Source organism: Pseudorca crassidens, chromosome 13 (assembly GCF_039906515.1).
Source record: "Pseudorca crassidens isolate mPseCra1 chromosome 13, mPseCra1.hap1, whole genome shotgun sequence".
NCBI classification, from domain to species: domain Eukaryota; kingdom Metazoa; phylum Chordata; class Mammalia; order Artiodactyla; family Delphinidae; genus Pseudorca; species Pseudorca crassidens.
Genome location: NC_090308.1, coordinates 1,421,201 through 1,446,562, shown reverse-complemented (window position 1 = coordinate 1,446,562; position 25,362 = coordinate 1,421,201). Strand labels below are relative to the sequence as shown.

Sequence of the window (25,362 nt, the reverse complement as noted above, 5' to 3'; positions counted from 1 at the left end):
TGTTAGGCTCATCCCGGGTCCATATCTGTGCAGGGGACTCCAGGGCTGGCACGAGCCTCTAGCATAGCAGTTGTCGGAGGTCACTAATGGAGCTCCCCTCATGAGAAAGAGGCGGCTGTTTCCATCTATGACAGTCACTCCTTCTGGGACCAGTACCCACAGGGACCTGACGGAGCAGGGAGCATTTCCTTTGGAAATCATCCCACAGCTCCTGGAGCATCTCCGCTGGCCACCGCAAGCCCACCGTGACCCCTTTGCCCTTTCCTCAGCTGTCACCCGTTGGTCCCAATGACACATTTTCTGTCTTTCTATCAACCCGTGAAGTCAGAATTTATTTTTAAGATGAAATAAAAATAATGTACCAACATCTTAAGTACTTTTTTTCCCTGAGGTAGGTTATAGTATATGAACCAGTAATAGAGAAAAGTGATACGGAGTCAAAAGACCCCAGTTTTATTCAGCCCAGGTCTTTCAAGTGTGCACTGAAGTCACGGTGGCCACTGTCCTTGCCCTGGAAAGACTGTAGAGTCTGTGTATCATTAAGATAAATCCATGAGCTCCACACAGATTGGCACACGAGTAAATGTCAGCTGTGTAGACAGCACGCAGGGCGGGCGCAGACGAGGGCAGAATTGGAGCGGTTTCACAGAGGAGGAGGTGAGTGGAGCACGGTGGGCGTGAAAGCTGGCACAGGTGTGACCTGGGCAGAGACCCTCCCAGGTGGGGAGAAGAGCCCAGTTTGTAGGCGAGAGAGGGACCGGCAGGTGGGGTCAGGACCCTGGCTCGGATGAGGGTTTCCGTTTGGGAAGGGGGAGATGAAGATGGGGTGAGCATTCTGGTACGTTTTAGAGGAGAGGAAGTATACATGTTCGTGGTGAGAAACAGGAGTCAAAGGCTGAAAGGGAGACGGAGGGAAACACTCTTTCAGGCGCCCGCACCCAATCCTGTTCATGGTGATACAGGTCGAATCCACGGGAAAAAGTTTTAAAACATCCCCAGGGAATTGGCACGTGGGCTCAGAAGTGGATTTAAGGGAAGAACACATTCCTTCTACTGAAGCCCCTTGATCTCCAGACGTGCCTGTCAGAGGAAATACCTGAGAATAAGTAACGAAGCTGGGTGACCGGGAAAAAGAGACATTTAACAAACTCCCCGGAGGGAAAGTGAAAGGCACCCAGCTGCCCGTGGTTTGGCTTCATTTTCTGAGGCTGAGCCCAGTAGGTGCCAGTGGGCTAGTTGCACCGGGACAGACTCTCCGGGGGCCAGAGCCTGGTGGTGGGTTAGGAGGATCACGCTGCCCAGGGACCTGTGGCCAAGGCAGGAACGTAGGGGCCCCTGGTGCTGGCGTTAGGGGCGGGGGAGGGACAGGAGTGGGGGCCGGCACCTTCATTGTCCCTCAGGGACGCCCCCCGCCCGCCGTCACCTCTCGCCCTGGTTAGCTCGGCTGAGAACTCAGACTGGCCTGGACGCAGGGGTCCGACGGGGGCTGCTGGCGCCAGCGCGGTGGCCTGCTCAGGCCTCAGCAGAAACGTGCAGCGTTAACCGTGCACTTTCTGCTTGTCATTCCAAAGGTGTTTAAATATGCTAAGACTTTTCTCAGTGTGTTCTGTTAAGACTTTCAGATATGTTTTAAATATGTTCCCCGTTTCATTCTTGGAAGAAGATGATAGAATATTCGATAGCGAAATACTTCCGGTTTATTGCTACTATCACTATTAGACTTGCCTATTTCAGATAAATGATGCTACGTTTTGTCAGTATTTTGACAGATAACAAGCTTCTTTTCTGGAGATGGTTAAATGTTCAAGAATTTAAAAAATATTGTTTTTCGTTTTCCCCTGAAAAGAACTTCATTTTTATTCTTCAGAGAGCTGGGATAGTAATGGGTCACAGTTAACTACATAAGCCATGTGGCTGCCCCTTCCCTCTACCACTGCTTGCTGTATTTTGATCCCGAAATTGTTAAAAAAAAAAAAAAAATCACATGAATAAAAACACTAGGCTGGTTCTCGAGAGCCCCCCGCAGTGTGCCTTGTAACAGCGTCCCTGGCTGGGGCCCCCTTGCCTGGGGGGCTTCTAGAGGCTTGCTTACCAGGGAGCCAACGAGTGTTTTTCAACTAATTCAATAAAGACTGTGTCCTTGGAATAATGTTTTCAGTGAAATGGCGTAGAGCTTTCTACTCCACACTCGTCCCTCTGTCCTCTGACGCTCTCACCGGGTTCCCCACCAGCCTCTCACGTGTCGACACAGGAGGGCTGAGGGGTCGAGAGACCCACGGGGCACAGCCCAGGGCCTGAGTCTCCATCCCTGCCTTCCACTCTGGAAAGCAGGGGCACAGCAGGGAGGCCAGCCCCCCAGCCCCCCAGCCCCCCGTTCCTGCGGACCCTCCCTCATCCGTCCGCTTGGCTCCGGTGCTTTGCGTCACACCTACCCCGTCCCCGTGGGGTCTGTTTGGAGCTTTGAGCCTCTGTAGGGTTTGCTGAGTGCTGGGTTGTGGTTTGGTGGATCGTGGGGGTGTATGCAAGCCTTAGGGTCCATCCTGTATGCACACTTACTTCACTTACTCTCATAATTGTAGTCTCCTTGCAAATCTTTTCCGTTCTGAATTCAGATGATGCCTCAGCTCCAGCGTTGGAGACTCAGCCTCAAGGAGATGAGGAAGGTGAGTGTCGGTGGGGAGTTGTGTTGGGGGTGGGGCGCGGGCCTGGGTGTGCAGCCACGTCCTCTTGCGAGGACTGTGCTCAGGACAGGCTGGGTTGGCCTCTTCCACCTTTATGAGGCCCCGCCGTCCCTCCTGAGGGCCCCTGAGTGTTGCCGCGGTGCTTTCACACAGCACACGCAGAGGCCTCTCTTTAAGTACAAGTCTCTGAGTTGAGATTTTATCTGGATAACATGAAATATCTATTTCCAGAGGGTGCGCTAGCATATGCCATTTCCCCCGCTCACTCTTCATGTCATGTGATCACCACCCTTACAAAGACCAGTTTTGCGAAGTCACATGTATAGAGATGTTTCAGAGGCTTACTGAATTTTGTGGTTACGAGAAGGATGGATTGCCTACTCTTAGCCTTTTAATACATTGTTGTAGGTATTTGCCACTGTATGACCAATTCTCGGGTCGAAAGGGGGGTCAGGTTTGAAGACCAAGTGTAAGGAGTGCACATAATAAATAAAGATCAGAGGGTAGGATGACATCGTGCCTTGAAAATAATAATAACAAGGATAATCATGAGAACTAACTTTTGCTTGGTACTAAATGCCATGGACTCTGTTGCTTGAGCCCACTGAGCCCTCAGGACGTCGTATCACAGATGAGAGCGTGTCCGACGTCACAAAGCCGATAGGGGACAAAGGCACGTGTGACCAGCCGGTCGGCCTCAGTGTGGCTCTCGGGCACGTGGTGTACTGATCGCACCGTAAATATTCAGTTACATTTGTTAATATTACTGCCAAAGATCTGTTCCCAGAATGCTGTAGGCAAAAGTTACGCTGTACATACTGCACTTTGTGTTGAATCTTTCAACTGAGTGACGACCCTGTGTGTTACATGAATATCCATCTTTACCACACAAGGGTATGTTTCTATACTTTGGGACTTTTTGCCAAAACCTGTTCTTTCCAGTGGAGCCTGTCTGGACTCATATCACTTTTATTTATACTTTTGGATGAAGAAAGAAAGAAAAAGGCATATGCTAAAGTTTTTAAAAATGTATGTTGTCATTCCCTTTTGTTTCCTGCACATAATCATTTTATTATTTTAAAAAAATCTCTACAATGTGTGTTTACTGATTGTATTGATTTTGGGGGCTTTTCGACTGCCTGCTGAAATCTTTAATTCAGAGACTGTGTGTTTTCATGATGAATTAAAATAATCATCATTTTATCTTGGTTCATTAGATATTGCATCACGATACCCCACGCTTTGGACTGAACAAGTTAAAAGTCGACAGAACAAAACCAATAAGAATTCAGGTAAAAAGGAGCCCAGTGTGACTTAGTTAATGGACCTGGAAAGTGGTCTTGTTTTCTGGAAGTTACGTGCAGAGCACATCTTTTTCCCTGGCTACCAATGAGTCACGCAACTAATGCCGTGGCTTGCCCACCAGAATACAGTTCAAATCTGAGTGTTTTATTAAATATGGTAAGTTATAGAACATATTATAGAATAGTTAACATCTTTTGCTCAGAAATTATCATTATGGATACGTTTTCCTCTTGCATAGAGACATTAACCTGTACATTTCTCTTATGAACTTTAGAAACCAAGTTAGTTTTGTTCCGTCTTGTCACCGTATTTCCAAAACTTGCCTAATTTGGTTTGCTTCTGTACCATATAGACTAGTACATGGGAAACTGGTTCAAACATTGAATGTTTCAGATTTATTGGGGGACCTTGAAATTCAGGGGATTTCACTGATGCCCAGGGGAACATCAGTGTGGCAGTACTCCAAGTTAATTTGAGAAACAAATATAAAATTATTGTAAAAATGTCATTGGAAATGTACATTGTTTTAAAAAGCAGTTCTAATTGTCAGTAGGAAGCTATTCAGGGTTTGACAGAGTTAGTTCCGTATAAGTTCACAGAACAAGTACGTCTGTATTTCACCCATTACTTTCTGTTACCAGATTTTCAGGCCTTACATGACCTGTCAATTATAATTAACTAATAAAAACAGTGCAGACTTGCAGTACTTAGTGGGACTGAAAATAACGCTTCAGGAAATTCCAGTTTACGTAAGTTACCCTACACTGTAATTTGATTTAAATCAGCCTACATGTGTAGAACACAAAAAGGTGACATTGAGTTGACTTGAGGACATGGGGCATGAAATTATGAGGTTATATCTCTATTTAATGCCAGTTGTTCAGATACATGCTCTTTCTGAGGGTCCAAAGAAAGTCAGCCCTAGTGAGTATTTTAAGATGTTAAATATAGTATTTACTTTATTAAGTTTAGTGATAAAATGGCAAACAATCATAGATTTTACGGAATGACCACCATCGTCACTGAGATTTCAATGTCGGAAGAGTTTCCTTTGTACTTAATTTTTATTTTTAAAAGATACTTTTAGTAATAATCTTTTTTGGTAGAAGTAGACACATTTATTTAACAAAACATAAATAAGTTGTGACTTTTTGTTATTCTGTGTTTTTAAAAATTTACCTTGTTTGTTGGTACGCTTTCATGTTCCTTTATAGAAGAAGCCAAACTGAGAATGCATTGCTTTTTTTCTCTGGTGTTTCTTCATATCAGTTAAAAGTCCTATCCCCCGTACCCCCCCCCCCAAGTTTGCACTAAGATAACATAATATTACTTACGTGACCAAACTTGGGGAGTATGATTGCCATGCGTAGTGAGGGAGGCCGTGTGCGTATATGGGCAAATGTACTTTGGAGCATAAAGTGATAGCCGTTTTCAGAAGGGACCTCCCTGTAAAGGAAACAAAATAATCCGAGTCTATGAAAATTTACACGTGCTAGGCACTCAATACCTGTTTAATTTATTCCATGTGTTCCACGGCCACTTTGATGGTATCACTGCATTCTTATCTAAAGCAAACTAAATGAAACAAAGAATAAATACATAAATAACTAAAAGTTTGATCTAATGTACATACCATGACAGTTTCACTGCTAGACTTTTAGTAACTGAAGTTCAATATAAATATAAATGGAATATTCTTCTGTTGGTTCATTATGCAGGAAAAGCATCATTTTCATTATATGGTTCAATATACATTGAGTGAGTGACCAAAACCTAAAACTGCGTTTTACTTAAGAATGCGTGACTCGGTTTTTTTCTATTAATATATAATTGACAGTGTCTATTTCTTTATGTTCTTGCATCATCTTATTATATTCAACTTTATCATTCCATTTATGGAAGTTATAAAAATTGATCACGAGATTTTACCAGATAAGAGATTTTGTGACAGTTTAATTATATCAGATTAATTTATATCTGTTTATTAAACTGATCCTCTTGCCCTGCGGTACGTTAAGTACCTTCTAGATTTCTGCCTGATTTCCTTTAAACCAATCTGGAATACTAAAGAATGCACTTTCTTTGTTAGTTGGAGCAACAGTGATAATAGAGCGGCTAACGTTTCTCGTGCTTACGACGTGCTGGTACCTCACATGCCTCGTTGCCCCTCTGTCCTGCTCCGCCGACACAGCAAGCCAGTGGGGCTGCTGCACTTCCCATCCCCGAATCTCAGAGGAGGAGAAGGCAGTTACAGCCAAGCCCAGACGGCATGGGCAGGGTCTCTGAGGATGGGAACTGCAATGCCACCTGACCACCCGACCCCGGCCGTGATCCTCACCACTGTCCTTCAGAGAGGGGACCTCCTCTGCCCCACTGAGACATGGGGGCGCCTGGCATCGCTGTCCGTGCTCACCTGGTGACGCAGCCGGGCCCCTGTTAAAATGCACCTGTGCTGCCTACAGCCATTGTCAGCCGTTAAACCTTCAGTTCGAATCCTTCATCACACTGAGGGGACGGGGCAGAGAAAGCTGGAGGAGTGGGGACACAAGGGCGTTTCCCACGGTGGCTGCGGACGAGCGATGCGGATGGACCCTCTTGTGTCTTCCAGCCTGACCCTGCCGCTCGTCCCCTTTCTCATTTCCCCGAAGACCCTTCTTCCTGGCCCTCGTCCTCAGACCTCAGACTGTTCCCCGAGCAAACGGCGCACTGTCTTACCTACATTCTTATTTCCTATCCCTGCTCCTGGGAAGGCACACTTTGCTTTTCAAATATTCTCAACTCTCGGTCACTGCTGGGTCTGCTGGGGGCCCAGCTCCTGGCGCGCAGACGGCCTCGTCTCGGCCCTCTGCGCACACCCACCTGCACGCGCCCCCCGACGCCCTCCCTCTGCGCGCACGCTCAGTGTCACTCCTCCCGTCTGCTCCGGGCTCGTTTTGCACGCTTAGCTCCGCCCTCGTGACGGGACCCAGCACACAGAGCCCAAGCGTGCAGTCCACGCCCGCAGGTCCCCAGGGCAGGGCGGGGGGCTCCTCCCTCAGCCCTTCAGGGAGTGGAGGGGCCGCGTTCCAGGGAGCTATCCCTTCTAGACTTGGGACGGAGGCTCCCGTGCAGTCCGTTTCCCCGGCTCGCTAGCTCTTCATGAGCTGGGTCAATAACCCATCCAGCAGGTCCCGACTGCGCGTCACCGGCCGAGCCGTGGCCCCCAGTCTCTCGGTCAAGCACAGATGTTCCCGTGAAGGCATTTTGTAGAAGAGAGCGCCGTTTAGATGGGTGACTTTGAGTAAAGGGGGTTCCCCTCCACCCTTCGGCTTGCTCACCCAGCAGGAGGGGCCCCCATGACGGCCCGTGGGGCGTGGCATGGGCAGGCGGACTCTGTTTATCTTTTCCATCAGGAGAGCACGGAGGGCTCTCTGTTGTCTCATTGTTTATTTCACATAAACAATTTATCCGCTGAGTGGGCTCCAGTGCAGACACTGCAGTGCACCAGGCGTGCAGGGCTCTGCGGGGACCCAGGGCTTCGCTGGGGTCCACGGGCGGGCAGCGTGCAAGATGGGTCCTGCATCGGCGTCTCTGCCCTGCTCTGGGGAAAGAGATGCGTTCTGGCTTTGCCCCACACCTCCAACGGTTGCCCCCGGAAACGTGAGCTCTAAGGTCCCGGAGTGGGTTGTCCTTTGACGTGTGCTGTGTGACAGTCCCCCTTGGAAACACCCTTGTTGGCCTCAGCCGTGATGCATGGGAACCCCCTCGTCCATTTGCTTTAGGAATCTGCAGTTTGGGAAGGCTGAGGGTCTTCCCCACCCTACTCCGGCCACTGTCACCATCTGGGGTCACGGTGCCTCCGCAAGGCCCAGCCTGGCCAGCTAGGAGGTGGGCACTGGCGGGGGGCACTAGCGCCCGCTCCCAGCGGCTTCAGAGCGGGTGGTGCTTCCTGAAGACCAAGAGCGCGAACTGGGGCATCATCGGGCGTTTGGTTTCATTACTTATTCAGATCCCAAGCTGGCAGGGGAGCATGTCTGCTTTCTCTCTCTGCCTGTGGTCGAGCCAAGGAGATGGGCCCTCGGAGGCCTCCAGAGGTGGGCCCTGAGTTCCAAGGCGCTGCGGATGGCTGCAGACCCAGGGCACACGCAAGCCGCTCAGCCGGCTCTGATAAACAAGCCCCTGGCTTTAGTGGTCTTCCGGTTTGCGGTCTTTTTAAGGTTTGCATGTGAACTGGAGAAAACGTAGAGGCCCCGGTTTTGCCATCTCTGAAACCCTCCTCCCACTTGGAAGAAAAATATGTTTTCCTCCCTAAACCATTAAAAATAGCTCTGTTTTATATCCAAGAGATGTTCTGTATCTCAGGATGTTCCACAATTTTATGGGACCCCCTCAGTGGAAACATTTTTCTGTTTTATTCGGGATTGATAGTTTTGTTTTATTGCACATATTAAACTTATTGCCAAAAGATGATTGTCTTTTGATTCTGCTCTAAATCATGGTAAATTGCACTCCCTGGGGGAGCAGAACACCAGTTCTATTTTCTTTCTTCCTTTTAAAGCCTTAAAGTATTAGTTCCTCATTTCCCTTTCTATTCCATTCTCCAAACATGACATTACAAAACATCAAGGTGCCAACTACATTCTTATAAAGTGTTGGTCCCTTGAAGAGATTAAAATAAATCAAATAGCTCCTTTTAAACGGGCACTGTAAAAGTGTGTTGTTTACCGATATTAATGAAGCTACCTAAAAATGTACAAGACAATTTATCCAAGTTTCCTGACTATAAAAGGGAGTTTTAATTCCAATCTTATTTAATTCTTAGATTTCAGTATCCAAACTCTGGTTAGATCATCAGGATGCAGCATTTCAGCAGAAGTACAGAAAAAGTAACGCAAGTAAGCAAATTGTATCTGAGCTGCTTGAAGGCACACACCAGCCTCTGTACACACAGACACCTGTACCCTCACCGTGTGAAAACAAAAAGGGCGTTCGACCTCTTTATCCTCTGGATGAATGAGATTCAGCCCATCGTTGAGTTACTGAGGTTAAACAGTGCCCTTTGTGGAGCCACAGCCTACAAGTCGTGGAACGCTTACTTTGCATCAGGCAGAGCCCTCTGTGATTTAATGCGTAACATAGCCCACTTCTCCCCGTCCTGTGGGTGAGAACACCTTTCAGAATCTCCAGGTGGCTGGCAGGGGTCTAGCCCGGATCTGTGACTGCACGTCAGACTCGCATCCCTTTCAAAGCCAACCACCTTGCTGTGATGTGACTTTGGTCCAAGTTTCCGGAGGTGCCTCTGTTGTTGACGGTGGGTTAGGAGCCCGCCTCGCCCCGGAAGCACCTGGATGGGAGGAGCCCGCCTCGCCCCGGAAGCACCGGGATGGGTTCTGGCAGTTCTCGCCTGGCCAGGCTGTCCTCTGGGGAGGGCGGTGGCTCCAGAAGGGACGTGATGGGAGGTGACCCTGGGCAGAACTGCTCCCAGGCAGGCAGAAGGGGCGCCGCACACGAAGCCCCTCTTCACGTGGGATGGAGCACAGGGGACCGGGGCGGGGGCCAGATGGACCGCTCACGGCGCGGGACAGAGTGAGCTGAGCTGCTGTGGGCCCAGCCGTCCCTTTCCCCGAGCCCCTGGGTCTAGCTCAGGCTTCCTTCTGACTAGAGTTATGGCTGCTACAGCTCGGAGCCCCTGGGGCCTCGGGAAGGGCAGGGGCTGAGCTGGGCTCCCACACGGCACGGCGGCCCCGATCAGCCTCTCTGAGCACCAGTTCAGCACCTCATCTCCACGGCAACGGTGAGCTGACCTCCCGGGAATCGGGGCGTGTCCCAGGGAGCCCTGGCGTCCAGCGGGGCCATCAGAGTCCAGTGTGTAAATAGGACTGGGGTTAATATCCACTTGTTCACATGCGAGCTCAGGCCTGGACTTTGCAGATAACAAGAGGACGTTTCTTGAGAATCTCTGTCACTCGCGCGTGTGTGTGTTCACTACAGAGGTTACTGGATACCTGCTTTGGAGAATTCAGGTTCTAGAAAGTGTATGATGGGACTGGCAGTGCTGAGGAAAGGTTTCTCTGTGGCGGTGAGGCTCGTAGGCTTGTGTCCTGTACTGGGCTGCTTTGCTGCGTGAACCAGACGAGACGTCTCTTCTTTGCTCTTCACACGTGTGAGCAGAACGTTAATAGACCAGGTATCGCCGTGGCCCTCTTTCTGTGGTCTTCCCATCAGCTGGATTAGAGATTAAATCGGGACTGATGCGGCTCATAAACAGTGGAGGGTCTTTTTGGAAACGACTCACATGGTGAAACCCAGACTAGAATTCCTGCTTCGCCCGCGAGGGCAGTGGAAGGCTATTCCGCCGATGGCCGCCTCTTCTCAATGGGCCCTGTCTTGTCATCCTTGCCGTTTAGACTGCTGACTGATGCCCGGCTCTTGCCCAAGCATGGTGCATGGCCGGTGACAAGGACCTGCGTGACCTGGCTGTGCGGCCGGCGAGTTTGGAAAACGTTAATCAGTTGTTAAGGATTTTGATTCGGTCCCGGGAATGGTGTGGTGTGTGCAAGTGTCTGTATACGATCAGGCATGTATTAAGTACTTATTTTCTATCAAAAAATTACCTTTGTTTTTTAACAGATGCAACCTTTCCCCTTACCTTCATTCATCTTCATAGTTATCATCTTTCTCCTCTTTGCTTGCATCCTGAGTTTCTCTCTCAGATAAGCCCTGGTCTGGAAGCGTTCCTCTGGTTTTGCCTGAAAATCACATTAGTGGCTAAAGCCAGCATACGTCAGGCTATTGTGTTTCAGATGAAAAAGCAGACCAAGGATCTGCCTGTTAAAAAAGATCTTGTTTAAGTTATATATTTAATAAAACATCTGCATCAAAACACAGACTATCTAAGTAATATTACGGTTCTGTGTACTAAGACGTAGACCTGAAGATATTAGTAGTTTCTCAAACTACTTAGATCTTTTGTACCAGCCTATCTTACCCCAGACATACAAAAAGTGCAAAAATTTACCTAAGCAGCAAATCCAGGTGATTCGCCTAACGTTCCGGTTTCCTTTGTATGATCATCATGGGGGCACAGGTCTCTAAATGACACACCGGGGTTTATCAGGAAGGGTAGGTTTAAATGTTGGAAGAAGTGCACCCGCAATTCCGTGTCTAGACAGGACGCTCACAGGTTCACCCTTGCTCTGGGGACCATCCCGGGGGAGCCCCTGTCTGCGGCCGTGCGGGGACCCAGGGGCCTTCTCTCCTGGGCTCTGTGGCCTCATCCGTGGATCAGTTTCAGGAAGGGGAGAGCCACACGGAGGGCAGAGACCCCTCCTGCAGGTCCAGCCTGGCCTTGGACCTGCCGCCTCTGCTCCCTCCATCCTGCTGCCGGAAGCCGGTCTCTTGTCCAAGGTCTCTGCGTGTCAGGCGCTGGTTGAGCCCTGGATACAGCCTCTAGGAAAACAGTAAATATGATATAGCTTCCCTGCGTGATTAGTCCTGTGATTGTCTCACTGGTTAGTTTATGTTTCCTTTTGCATCATTCGTATGGTTGCACACACACACACACACACACACACCCCTGTGAGTGTGTATTCATGTTACGTATACATACGTTTCCGTTCTGCTGCAGATGGGTGTGTGCTTGGGTCCCGTCTCCCCAGCCCTGTGCTCACGCCCCGGGAAGCTCAGTGCTGCTTTGTACTTGCTGGTTGCCTGTGCTTCCCACAGCACGGTGCTGCCTGTTGAAACTTGTGCCACCAGACCTAGAATCCTGATTAAAATGCACATTCCTTGTCTCACCCTCGATCAGAACACTGGAGCCTCTGGGGTGGGGCTCTGAAGCTGCCTTTTAAGCAGCTTCTCTGGTGATTTTCATTTATGTGAACATTTGGGTCCCACTGCAAACACGTGTTAACTATTATCAGCAGGGTTTTGGCCATCTTTAAGTGTTTTCTTGTAATTACACATGTATGTGACACAAAGCACTGTTTCTGGAAGGCATCGGAGGACTAGGCCAAGGCCACACAGATATCAGTTGTCCTCATGCTGTGTGCCCCTTCCTTTCACACCTCCATTCTGTCCTGCCTTTGAGGTGTGTCACGTCGTCCACTTCCCTCCAGGCCCGCAGCGCCGGGCCCACTGAGGCATCCGGGCTTCGCTTGGCTTGGGTCACCGCTTGGGTTCTGAGGGTCTCCAGGCCTCCCCATCTGTGTTTCTGCTTCGGTCCTTCTCCCCACTGCAGCTTTCTCGACACTGAGCTTTTAAAGCAAGAGCCACGTCTCTGTTCAGAGCTCTGCAGCGGCCTCCTGGGTCACCTCACCATAAGGCCGGGTGCCTTCTAGGGCCTCTGGTGGCCTCCAGGTGGCCGCCCATTCTGCAACCTCTTAAGCCACCTCTGCCCATCCACACTCCATGCTGTGTGTTTTCTTTAAGCAGCTTTACTGAGATGGGATTCACGTACCGTACAATTGACCAGTTTGAAGTGTGCAAGTCAGAAGTTTTGGTAAAGTTACAGAGTTGTGCGATATCACCACAACCTAGTTTTAGAACATTTCATCTCTCCAGAAACCCCAAGCCCCATGTTCATTAGCCATCGGTCCCCACTGGCAACCCCCAGCCCTTGGTGACCGCAGATCTGCTTCAGGCTCTTAGATGGACTTGTTCCGTCATTTCAGGTGTGTAGAATCTTACCACATGGCGTCTTGGTGTCTGGTTTCTCTCACTTACCATTAAGCTCACGCGGGTCATCCTTGTGGCAGCGTGCGTCTCAGGACCTCATCCCTTTTTACGCCTCAGTAACTTCCCCTTGTATGTATGGACCACATTTTATTTATCTGTTCATCAGCTGATGGACATCTGGGTCGTTTCCACTTGTCAGCTATATAGTGCTGCTATGAACATTCCCACACGTTTTTGTGCGGACATACGCTTTCTCTTGGGTTCATAACTGCCCCAGCAGTTGAATTGCTGGGTCACATCGTAACTCGACATTTAACATGTTTAGGGGCTGACAAACTGTTTTCCAAAGTGGAGGTACCATTTTGCGTCCTCATCAGCAACGCACAAGGATGCCGATTTCTCCACATCCTCTCCAGCACTTGTCATTTTCCATTTTTTGGATCACAGTCATTCTGGGAAGTGTGGAGTCGAGTCTCCTTGTGGTTTTGCCTTGCGTCTCCCTGATGACTAAGGATGTTTAGCACCTTTTCAGGCGCTTACTTGTAAATCTTCTTTGGAGGCATGTCTGTTCAAATCCTGTGCACATTTTATTGTTTGGTTATCTGCCTTTAGTTCTGGAGTTGTTAGACTTTGCGTATGCTAGAGACAGATCCCTTATCCAGTATGTGATTTGCAAGTATTCTGTTCCGTCCTGTGTGTTACCTTTTCACTTTTTTGATAATGCCCTTTGAATCACAAGGGGTTTTAATTTTGATGAAATCCAATTTATCTATTTCTCTTTTGTTGCTCATGCTTTTGTTGCCTAACCAAGGTCTCCCTCTGTCGCCCAGAGTTGAGACCCCCTTTTGGGTAGGACAGGGAGCTGCCGCTGCCGCCCACAGAGCCTCACAGAGGCCTTCGTGCCCCCAAAGCCAGCAGTCTCCCTGCTTTGCAAAAACATGCCCTTATACCGTCCTCTTCCATAGACTAGCCTGAACTTTGAGGGTGGAATTTGGTGTTAATCCTGCTGGAAAATTTCCTCCCTCTAACTTGAATTTTCTTCTTTCAGCTGGTGAAGTTGGCCAACAGTTACAGCAACAGCAGGTCTGAGTGGGGAAGGGATAGGAGAAAATGTTATAAAAGAAAAAAGTATAAAACTTGCATGGGATATACTTATACTAAAACTATTCTTCGTTTATCTGAAATTCTCATTTCACCTGGTATCCTGTATTTTGCCTGGCAACCCTGCCTGTCAATGAACACACTTCCCTGTTTTCAACCTCTCTTGGGCTAATCTTCAGCAGAGAAAGGTTCCTTGGGCTTTCTTCAAAAAATCGAGTTTTCGTACAATGTATTCGTCTGCTAGGGCTGTCTTAACAAAACACCACAGACTGGGGCGGGGAGCTGTTTATTTCTGGTCCTGGAGGCTGGGAGTCCGAGCAGAGGTGCCAGCAGGATGGGTCCTGGTGAGAAGGCTCTTCCTGGCCTGCAGACAGCTGTGTCTTCTCTGTGTCCTCACATGGCCTCTGCTACGGGCTCTCGCAGTCCTGGTGTCTGTGCTTCCTCTTGTAAGGACTTGGGTCCCATGACCTTTATGACCACATTTAACCTTAATCACCTTCTTAAGAGCCCTGTCTGCAAATACAGGCATATTGAGGGTTAGTTAGGGCTTTACCCTGTGGGTTTTGGAGGCAAACAGTTCAGTCCGTAACATACAGAACAGAGTGATTTTACTGTGCTTGGATTTGGGTGTTTGCACTGAAAGCAAAACCTATCAGGAAAACGGCTCAGCGTGGAGGTAAAGGGGCTGTTGGTGTGCCCCCTTTATGTACATCTCCAGCCCCCTTCTGCATCCTTCTTTTCTGCAGTCACCCTGGGCTCCAGGGATCTTTCTCTTGAAAAGTCCCCTTACAACAGGAATGATTTTGTATTTGGTTAAAGAAGTGTAATACTCATGAACGCTATCTGGGTAATTTCTCATCAACCTTTGATAAAAGTTTCCATGTTTCACTAGATTGAAATTTATTCCAGTGTATCAAATGTTGGCTGAAGACAAAATTGAGAATTTCCTCCAAACTCAGTATGGCTTCAATGGCCACAAATATCTTATATCAAGTGGACATTCTTCTGTTTGAACATTTTTATTGAGGCCGAGTTGATTTACAATGTTGTGTTTAATTTCTGCTATACAACAAAGTGATTAGACATATATAGATACATATTATACACATATATATTATATGATTATACACATTATACATATATATATATATATTCTTTGCCCTTACGGTTTATCCCAGGAGACTGAATATAGTTCCCTGTGCTGTACAGTAGGACCTTGCTGTTTACCCATCCTATATGTAATAGTTTGCATCTGCTCATCCCAAACTCCCAATCCATCCCTCCCCCACCTGTCCCCCCCCCCCAACTTGGCAACCACAAGTCTGTTCTCTATGTCTGTGAGTCTGTTTCTGTTTCATAGATAAGTTCATTTGTGTTGTGTTTTAGAGTCCACATATAAGTGATATCATATGGTATTTATATTTCTCTGTCTGACTTACTTCACTTAGTATCATCATCTCTAGGCCCATCCATGTTGCTGCAAATGGCGTGATTGCACTCTTTATGGCTGAGTAATATTCCATTGTATATATGTACCACATCTTCTTTATCCATTCATCTGTTGATAGACATTTAGGCTGTTTCCATGTCTTGGCTATTGTGAATAGCACTGCTATGACCTTTTTTTTTTTCCGTGGGATCTTAATTCCCTGATGAGGGATCAAACCCATGCCCCCTGTGATGGAAGCGCAGAGTCTTAACCACTGGACCACCGGGAAGTCCCCAAATAGTGCTGCTGTGAACATAGAGGTGCATTCACCTTTTTGAATTATGGTTTTCTCTAGATATATGCCTAGGAGTGGGATTGCTGGGTCATACGGCAATTCTATTTTTAGTTTTCTAAGGAACCTGCGTACTGTTCTTCACAGTGACTGCACCAATTTACATTGCTACCCACAGTGTAGGAGGGGCTCCCTTTTCTCCACAGCCTCTCCGGCATTTGTTATTTGCAGATTTTTTAACGATGGCCACTCTGACTAGTGTGAGGTGATGTCTCATTGTAGTTTTGATTTGCATAAAACGGGTGATGCTTCTTCATTGTGATGCTTTTTTACTATTTTTTTGAAAACCAGCCGAGTACAGCTTTACATTAACTAAGAAGAAGTGTCCTGTATTTTATGAGGCCACCTCAGTGTCTGCCGCTCCTGCCAGCAGGGATGTTTGTTTCCAATATTCTCTGTGCCCTCTGAGGCCACCCCGAGTGTTCACACAGCTGTGCAGGTTCTTAAGAAATACGTGATCTTCATGCCGTAATGGATATTATAAACGCAACGTGCAAGGCTTTATAGACTCTTGTAATGGACGATTGCCTTACTTTGTATGCCTGTGGACTTCATAGAGCAGATTTTGCAGATCACAGTGTGTGGCACATTCGGTTGTGCTGGAGGACGCACACATATTAGATGAGTAGCTGGGAAGATGTGTAGAGAAGCCTGGACAGCACACCGGCCAAGGGGGGTGGTCCAGCGTCTTTATCTACAGCTGCTCCCTTGACTAGGAATGCCAAGAAGCACTCCCTCTGACCCCCTGTTCATATTGCTCATGACTTTTGGAACTTAACTTGAGAAACACATTGTCCAACATTAGCCTCAGCTGAAAGGCATGCTTTCTTTCGTTGGACACTTGGAAATACTTTGTTTTTCTGTTTTGGTGTGATTCTGGATCGAGAGAAAGATGGGTTCTTTCTTCATTTTAGAAGTCAGTTTTTAAAACTAAAAGAGAGGAAAAGAAAGAAAAATTCCTCTAAAATTCTGCTTGGGAAGAGAGTTTTCATTAACTGAAGAGTTTTTAAAAAACATTTTAAGTGTTTTCCAATCATTATGTGTTCTCGTGATCACTGGACTGTTTTATCTAAAGCCATTGCTTTAACTTTTGAAATAACAACATGTTATGACCAAACTGCCTAGGAAGAAGAGGACTTACGGGTTGAAGCAGATGTTAATAAATTATTGAGGATATTTCTCCTTGTTTCATGTCTTGCCTCTGTTTAAAAATTACTGCCTGCTATTTCCTTGTTGTGCCTTTTTATAATTTGTAAGGCCACAGTGGACGTCTAATAGATGATTAAGTCAGTACTGAATGCCTGTGAATTTCCTATGTGACTTGTAACATTTTAGATGTGACATAAGGTGGAGATTAGAGTTTTGAGCCAATAAGATGGTAGTGAGGACCCAGAATGACTGGGGGTCTTGATTGTGTCGGGGACCAGTCCCGTGGGCATAAGTGAGAAGCCGCTCAAAGACTGTGGGGGAGTCAGTTTCTGTTGTTAGAATTTCACACTCACATCTTTTCAGATGTGGAACAGTATTTTAATTATTTTATGTTTAACATACTTTATTTTTACAGTGCTTTCAGGTTTACAGAAAGCACCGAGTTCCCGCGAGCATAGGGAACTCACTTGGGTAAATACCAAGGAGTGTGATTGCTGGCTCATATGGTGAGGGCATGTTGAGGTTTGTAACAAACTTGCCACACTGTTTTCCAGAGTGGCCATGCCGTCTGCACCCCCGTCAGCAACGTGTGAGAGTTCCTGTTGCTCTACATCCTCACCAGCGTTTGGTGTTGTCCGTTTTTGGGTGGTTTTTTTTGGATTTTATCCACGCTAATGGGTGTGTAGTGGTAGCTCATTATTGCTTTTATTTGAAGTCTCCTAGTGACATATTATACTGAGTATCTTTTCACGTACTTACTTGACATCTGTGAGTCTCCTTTGGTGAAGGTCTTCTATTTTTCCCTTGCATTGTTTTCTTATTTTTGAATTTTAACTGCTCTTTGTGTATTTTTGTAAGTCTTTTGCAGACATGTGTTTTGCAGATATCCTCTTCCTGTCAGGGGCTTATCTTTTCATTCTATTAACAGTGTCTTTTGCAGAATATAAGTTTTCTATTTTGATAAAGTCCAACTTATCAATTATTTTTTCATGGATCATTGCCTTCGGTGTTGTATCTAGAAAGTCATCACTAAACCCAAGTTCACCTAGATTTTCTCCTATACTACCTTCTAGAAGTTTTATAGTTTTGCATTCACCATTTAGGCCTATAATCCATTATGAGTTAATTTTTGTGACGGGTGTGATGTCTGTGTCTAGATTCGTTTTTTGGCACTTGGATGTCCTCTTGCTCCAGCACCATTTGTTGAGAAGATTATCCTTATACCACTGAAATGTCTTTGCTCCTTTGTCAAAGATCAGCTAATTATATTTGTGTGGGTCTATTTATGGCTCTGAAACAGTGTTAAGACTTAAAAATATTCAGTAATTGGCTGTGGATGGCTCGATGACTGGGAATAGAATTAATAGAGACCAGAAATAAGGTCTAAAAGCAAAGAAATGAGAGTTTAGATGTTGTACAGGAAGATACGGAAAAGATGCAGGTTCTCGGCCAAGTCTTTCTGGGAACACCCAGGGGAGCCTTGACAGCTGTCAGAGCTGGTCTCACTCGGGGGCTGCTTCCCCGTCTCCGTGACCCAGGTCTTTGCCGTGGACCTTCACCCTCAGTCTCAGCCAGAAGGAAGCATCTCTCCCTGTGCTCGAGGCCGCCCGTGGGCCCTGTTGCTGCCCCTTTGAACAGAGCTGCTGAAAGACGTTCTGGGAGACGAGAGCGTGAAATAACATGTTTCCGACAAGACACTCGGAGCATTCACGAGCCTGGGAGAAAGGCTCCCTGGGACTTGGGAGATATTTGAAAAGAAAACTTGGGTATTGGGAAGAATTCAAGATAACATAATTTTAATTACTAAGAAGTGTATTTTAAATGCTCTTCTGTGGATGGAAAGTGTAAGACAGGTATTATTGGTGGGAACATCTCTAATCCTTCGTTGCATTTATTTCTGCTTTATTTATTTATTTTTGGCAGCATATTTTATGAAACTTTTTCTTCCTTTCACTTTTCATCCCTTCCTCTTGTCCAAGTGCCTGGGAAAGACAGCCGAGCCAGCCTCTAGCCGGTGTCCCCACGGCCCTCTCCTCCAGGGACACGGCTTCTGTGGCTGAACACCCCACTTTGTGGGCGGGCTTTGTGCCTGGCCCTCAGAACAGCAGAAGGAGGGCAGGAAATGGGTGGAGGATGCTGGGGGTTGCCTGGTGCTGGGAGTGTCCGTGCTGGGGTCGGTGGGGGGATGAAGGTTGGTTACGTGGGGTGTCCAGGCCCCAGTGACACAGAAGGTGTGGCAGGGAGGGAAGACGAGCTGGTCCGTGGGGCCTTGCGGTGTGAAGACGAGGTGCCCTGAGCCTGGACCCTGTGTCACAGGCCGGAGGTCACCATGAACCTGGGAGCCCGGAGCCTCGCAGGATGGAGGAGGTCCAGGAAAGGGTGGCTCGGAGCGGGGCCTGCGTGGGGTGGGGTGGGGGCAGGGGAGCACACCTTTCCCTGGGGAGTCAGCTGGCATCTGGAGCACCTGTTTTCTGCTTCAATCTTGCGGGCAGCCATCTGGGCTGAGGTCAGGCGTCCGGCGTGTGTGCCATGTGACAGAGCGGCTTTTCTCTTCACTGCCGACCTGGGTCTGGCCTTGCTGACCTCTGTGGAGGTCACACTCTGTCCCCCACTTGGTCCCGACAGCCGGAGGGCTCTTCTCTTGCAGGTACTGCAGGCTCTCAGCCTGTGGGATGGCAGGAGGCCCTCTGCGTACACTGGGCCCAAACGTGGCCTTAGTAGGTAACGTGGTACCAGGCGCGCTGTTGGCTGGGGCTTGGCTGGTGACCTGCTCTGTTTGAACACTTCTGCCAAAACGTGTCTTCAGATTTCCTCCCTTGAGAAAGGAAGGGCTTCTGGGGAATGTTTGGCCATCAGGGCCACCAGCGGGATGAGGCGAAGCTCCGGGCAGCGTGGTGTCCGGAACCGTCCGGAACCGTCCGGAACCCAGGGCCCGTCGTCACGGGGACCGCTCTCCACTCAGCTACTGCTTCTCACGGCTGCACGTTTAAATACGGTTATCGTGGGACTTAACACCCAGATTATGAAATGGGCACGACACACTTCAGTAAGACCTGCCCTCCTTAGAGTTCCGTCCAGCATCCTATTCGCGTCCTGCTGGGAGACGTACACTTCGTCCTTCACTGCACGGCGGTGGGCACAGAGCCCCCTGACCAGGGCGTGGGGATCCCGCCAGCGGCCGGGACGAGGCGCTCGGAGACAGAGGGAAGCCTCCCTTTGCTCTTTGTGTCTTGGCGGAAGATGGAAAGTCCCGCACAGGTGTGGGCGTCTTCTTGAAGGAGGCGCGGTACGCCAAGGGTCTGGCTTGACTGAGGAAAGAAAACACAAACAGAACCGTTTGAGCCAGCTGCAAACATCTGAAACTAAACTCCCCCAAACAGTGTGAAACCATCACGGCAGCTGCAGGAAACTGCCCCGGGCCTGGGACCAGCCCCCCTGCCTGGTTCTCCTTCGAGGACGCTCAGCTCTGCCAGTTCAGCGGCTCCTCAGATGCCCCCTCCGGGTGTCCCCACCCCTGGGGGTGGGCGGTCTCTCTTCTCCGCGTCACTCATCTGTGAGGTCAGATCCTCCCTGAGCATGAAATTTCCCGGATTTCAAGGCTCTCACAGCTGCCCAGTGCTAAGTCGGGCTGTCCACATCTGTTGGCCACACAGCCGAGGCAGCCGGTCCTGCAGGCCCTAGACCGGGCTCCTCCCCGGCCGGCCTGCTTGGGGTCGGGGCGTTGTCTTCCTGACGTTTCTTTCCTCAGCTGTCCGACGGGCAGAGCCGTGTGCAGACGGGGCCTTACGCGGGTCTGCTGCCATCAGGAGGGCCTACCACGTGCTCCCTTAGAAAATGAACGTATAGCACAAGGTTCTTAGGCTCAAATAATTCAAGTTTATGGTCTACGTCGGCAGCTCTCAAACCTTCTGGTCTAAGACTCCCTTTATGCTCCTAGAACTTGCTGAGGCCCCCGAAGGGCTTTTTAAACATGGTTTATATTCATCAGTATTTATGCTTAGTATCAAAACTGGGAACTTTTAATACACGCTCCCTTAGGTGTCATCATGAGTCCCTCGTGAGCCTGAGAAGACAAAGGGCACCTCAGTATTTACAGAAATAGTTCTGACCTCGGGGGCCTCCTGGGAAGGGGTCCTGGGGCCGTCCTCTGAGGACCACTGGTCGGAGTGCCAACAAGACAGACGCCTCAGAGCAAAGAGGGAAGCCCCAGCTCTGCAGAGCCATCCAGGACGGCTGAGAAATAAAGGGACAAACGAGGGCCGTGGAGATTCGACAGCAGCGTGAACCCCTTGCTGGTGGACCGATGGGGAAGTGTCACTGCAGATGGGGGCGGACGTTTTGTGGTCAGGCCTCTCCAGCCCGAGACCCGTCTTGGATCCAGACAGCACGAGGACTTCCATCCCTAATCGGAACACTTTGCTGCCCAGCCCCAGACGTCGACCTCCAGGTGATGCAGATTCTTCTCCCAAAGCAAGTGTGGAAGTTCACGCTATGTGGGGCATGAAGCATCCTTTCTGAAGGTTTCCTTAGAAGAAAGACCCCCCCCCCCCCCCCAGAAGGTGAACTCACGCCGCTCTGTCCTTGGAGACACTCGTGGGTTTCAAATGGCTGTTTGCCCATTGAAATCTGCCCACATTTCATCAAAGAAAAGTCTTAAGGCCGAACTTCGGTCGGGGCACTTATCGTGCGTGAGGTCTCTGTGCTCCCAGTTCCAGGGTTTGCCGGAACTTGGACTCATGACCTTCTCTCTTTCCCTCCCACCCCGATTATGCCTGATGGTTCTGGTTTCCTTTGGGATGGGTATTTCGGGTCCAGTGATTAGATGGAGAGGAACTGGAGAGTATCAGAATTCCTCGCTGTGGGCAGTCCCGGGGGAAACACTTACCCGCGGGACCGGCCTCGCTAAGATCCCCAGTGGCTGATGGAGGTGAGGGCGTCGCTGTCCAGCAGCCATCCCAGCAGTGGTGCCTGGAGCCCTGTTCCTTTCCAGGAGCGTCTTGCTTCCCCTGGGTCAGGTACGGGCGCCTTCAGGTGGGGCGTTGACCGAAGGCTGGACAAAGGTGAGGCTGTGACGGCACGGTGCCTCCCATGATGGGTTGGTTCCTGCGTGTCCTGGGAGCTGAGCCAGGGCTGGGATGTTGCCCGCGGGAGACCCGCCGTGGTTACGGCTGACCCCACTGCATCAGGCTTTTCTCTGTTCGGGGCTCTGGAGCATCGACTCAGGGTTGGAGACCTGGCTTGTGTCCTGCTTCTACTGTAACTGTTGTGAGGCCTTAGGAAAGTCACTTAATTTTCCACCCTGACTCGCAAGAGTTGGCCTGTCATTTCTTCCCGGTTATGAGGGTTAAAGATCTTCCAGTGCAGGGCCCCTCATCCTGAAGTAAGATGCTTGTTTGCAGGGTCACCTCCTCTGAGCAGGCATCTCTGCTGCGCTAGTCGTCTGGGCCCTTACTTATCAATCCTGCCCCCCCGGGGAGAAAGGGATGCCACGCTCGGAGTGGGGGCACTGTGTGCCAGGACTGTGTGCACCTTGCTGAATCCAGCACTCCCGGGGCGATGCAGATGGGCCCCGTTCTCCTCACCTTGTAGATGGGGAGACCCCCAGAACACTCGGTGAGTGAGTACTGGAGCCTGGGTTGGCATCCTTCCCGGGCCACGGTGTGTGCAGGACACCAGGGTGGGCAGTGCACCAGAGGCAGTGTCGCTTGGGTCAGAATGTTGCTTTGTGTTTTCTCTTTCTCATCTCGGTTTTGTAAAACCCTCTTTTGTTTGTCCACTTGCAAAGAGAACGAGTTTGGAGAAATGTGGCCACCTCTGGATACTAGCCTGAGTGGACACAGTGTTTTTTAAAATAGGTTGCAATCAGCTGCGTTAGCTTAAACCACTGGTCTTAATGTGAGACCTTCTGGACAATGGGAAATATTCTGATTTCTTTTGTAAGGCATCCAAATATAAAATCATCCTGCTTTTCTTACCTTCCTTTTGTCACGTCTCCTGACTCTACAGAACTTAAAGGGAAAAACAGGCAACATTTCTAGGGCACATTTTCGGTGCAGTGATGTGTTTACCCCTCGCTGACTGCCCACAGCTCTGTGAGTGAGAGAAGGACGCGGCAGCTGTCTGTTGTCCTGGAGAGAGAGGGGTGCCGTGCTAGGGCTGACCCAGGTCTCGGGGTCCTTGAGCAGTGGCAGGAGAGGCTCCCGCGGTGGAGACCTTGGTGAGACTCGCTGAGGCCAATGCGGTGAGGGTGGGGACAGGTCAGGGGTCCAGGGAGCACCCTGGAGAATTAGGGTCCATGCGGAGGAAAGAGCGGAATAAAAGGGACCTGGATTCAGGTTTTCAAGAGTGATGTCGGTGAGACTGTCACTGATAAAACAATCTAGAAGATGCAGAGAGAGGTTAGGATGGAAGCGGGTGTGTTTTGGGCCATTCTCTGTCAGGGGCTCTGAGGTCCTTCTGGGGTGGGTGGTCCTCGCCGGGGCTCACGGCGCTGGGTCGCTTCCCTCCCCTGTCTGGGACTCAGGTTCAGGCTGGAAACGGTTACTTAGGTCTGTTGCTACAGGAATAAACATGGGAAGAAAGCAATTAGAATGGACACCCGGGGTCACTTTTTTCTTTCCAAAGAAACTGTATCTGTGAATTACATCCAGATCTTTATTTTTTTGGAAATATACGTTTGACTGTGGGCTTCCCGTGTTACCTGTTTATACCATTTTGGGGATGTTTCTAGACAGGATGGGTATGTGGCTTCCAAGGGCAGGGGGGCAGGGGTGCCGTGTGTGGGATGTGGCGTGTTTGCCTTGGTGTGAGTGTGAATTCTCACCCAGCTTCGCCTGACTCTGCCATCCTGAGTGAGATACAAAACTTTTCAGAGCCCGTGTTTCCTCACTGGTAAAATACACATGGTAATACGTATACCTCGGTCTGTTATTACCAGGATTAAAGGAGAATATGCCTATAGCTGGGTTCCCTGCCCACCATGCCTGTAAATGTTATGGCAACAATCCTGGATTTAAAAGCTAATCTTAAAACTCTTCCTTTGGCATTAAATTATACAATTGATCGTAAACATGTGTCACTTATGCGCAAAGCCTTAGCACCATGAATCCCAGTTTGATATTTTACTGAAAGTGGACATGTGAGTAATTATATTCCATCAAAACTGTAAGTTTCAAGGTCTCCCCCCACCCACTCTGCCATTTCTAGAAAATCAAATTCTACAGGGGCAACTCTCTTTTTTTCTTCCTTCTTTGATCATCTGTGTTGTGCAATTAAAAAGAAAACCACAGACAATTCCATGACTGATGAAGACAACATATGTAAAAATTAAGTAATGGATTCTAAGAGAGCGGGCCTGGCCTCAGACCAGGACTTCGAGGCCAGGATGGCTCAGTTTAAACCCTGTCTCTGACACTCTGTCTTTACCTTCTCTGATTCAATCACAGAACTTGCAAAATGATAACAATAATCCCACCTCACAGAATTATAGCAAAGTGATTCAGTTATACATATTTTTTTTATACATTCTTTTCCATTATGGTGTGATCAAGCAAATTTATACCTGAAAAGCAGGTAGTCATAAGAACCCACTAAACGTTATCGAGTATCACTCTCCGATCTCTGCTGTGTGTGAAACTCCTATGCTTTCTTTTTCTTTTCAAAGATTTCTTTGATGTGGACCATTTTTAACGTCTTTATTGAATTCATTACAACACTGCCCCCGTTCCGTGCTTTGGCCTTTTGGCTGTAAGGCATGCGGGATCCCAGCTCCCCGACCAAGGATCGAACCTGCACCCCCTGCATTGGAAGGTGAAGTCTCAACCACTGGACCACCGGGAAAGTCCCTCATATGCATTTTATAAGTGAATCCTACTGGACAGATTGTTTATTATTTTATCCCCGAAATATTTTTATATGTGAAGTCCTTTGTAAACCTCAGAATACTTCACAGACTTCCATTCTATGTAGCAGTTAAGCTTTTAGTATCCACCAGCTAAGCAATGTATAATCACACACAGCAGTTAGGTATCTGTATTAAAGAAAATAATGTCCACCTTATGAGCCCCAAGAGCAGTCATATACATTTTAAGACAAGTAGAGCGAGGGTGAGAGTCTTCCTGCTGATTCAGTGTCCTGATGAGGTTAGTATGCACGTCCATGTGAGGGCCTCTGGAGGTGACGGCATCCTTGGTCCACAGGGGCATGGTGGTCCCGCCTTTAATTTGGTACTCATCATTGCTTTGTGCCGAGTTACCTGTGCATTTCAATCTGCGCTTACTAACGTTCCAGGATTTGTTATTTTCTATCATGTGTGTCTGGTAGCCTCGGATTAAGCCCTCGTTATCCCTTGTAGGGACTAAAGACAGCCTTGAACTGGTCTTTTGTCTGCAAGCTTTGCCAGCAGGGTTTTAAAGCACAAATATGATCCTGGCACTCCTCCTTACAATGCTTTCCGCTGCTTGTGGAAATCGCTTTACCTGCTCCAGAGCCCCCACTCTGGCTCCTGCTGCCCGGCAGCCCACCGCTTGCCGTGGACCCTCCCTCTGAAACCCTGCTTCCTTGTGGGAAGACCAGCCCCGCATCCACCGTATTTGCTGAGCACATGTTAATGTGCCATTGTCCTTATGCATGTGAAAGGCAGGGGCCGTGTACTGATAAGGGCAAGTGGCAAAATGCCAGGAGAAGCAAGA

The 25,362-nt window shown here is 48.7% G+C and overlaps 1 protein-coding gene across 2 annotated transcripts in view; it reads left to right on the top strand.

Annotated features, from left to right (window-relative positions):
• SMOC2 (SPARC related modular calcium binding 2) overlaps positions 1-25,362 on the top strand; it is a 155,357-nt gene that overhangs the window by 71,952 nt on the left and 58,043 nt on the right. Inside the window, exons 6-7 of one of the 2 annotated variants that reach the window (XM_067701518.1) lie at positions 2,580-2,663; positions 3,899-3,973. In XM_067701518.1, coding sequence (XP_067557619.1) covers positions 2,580-2,663; positions 3,899-3,973 — 159 coding nt within the window. The remainder of the gene's footprint in view (positions 1-2,579; positions 2,664-3,898; positions 3,974-25,362) is intronic. The other variant, XM_067701519.1, reaches the window with a different exon arrangement.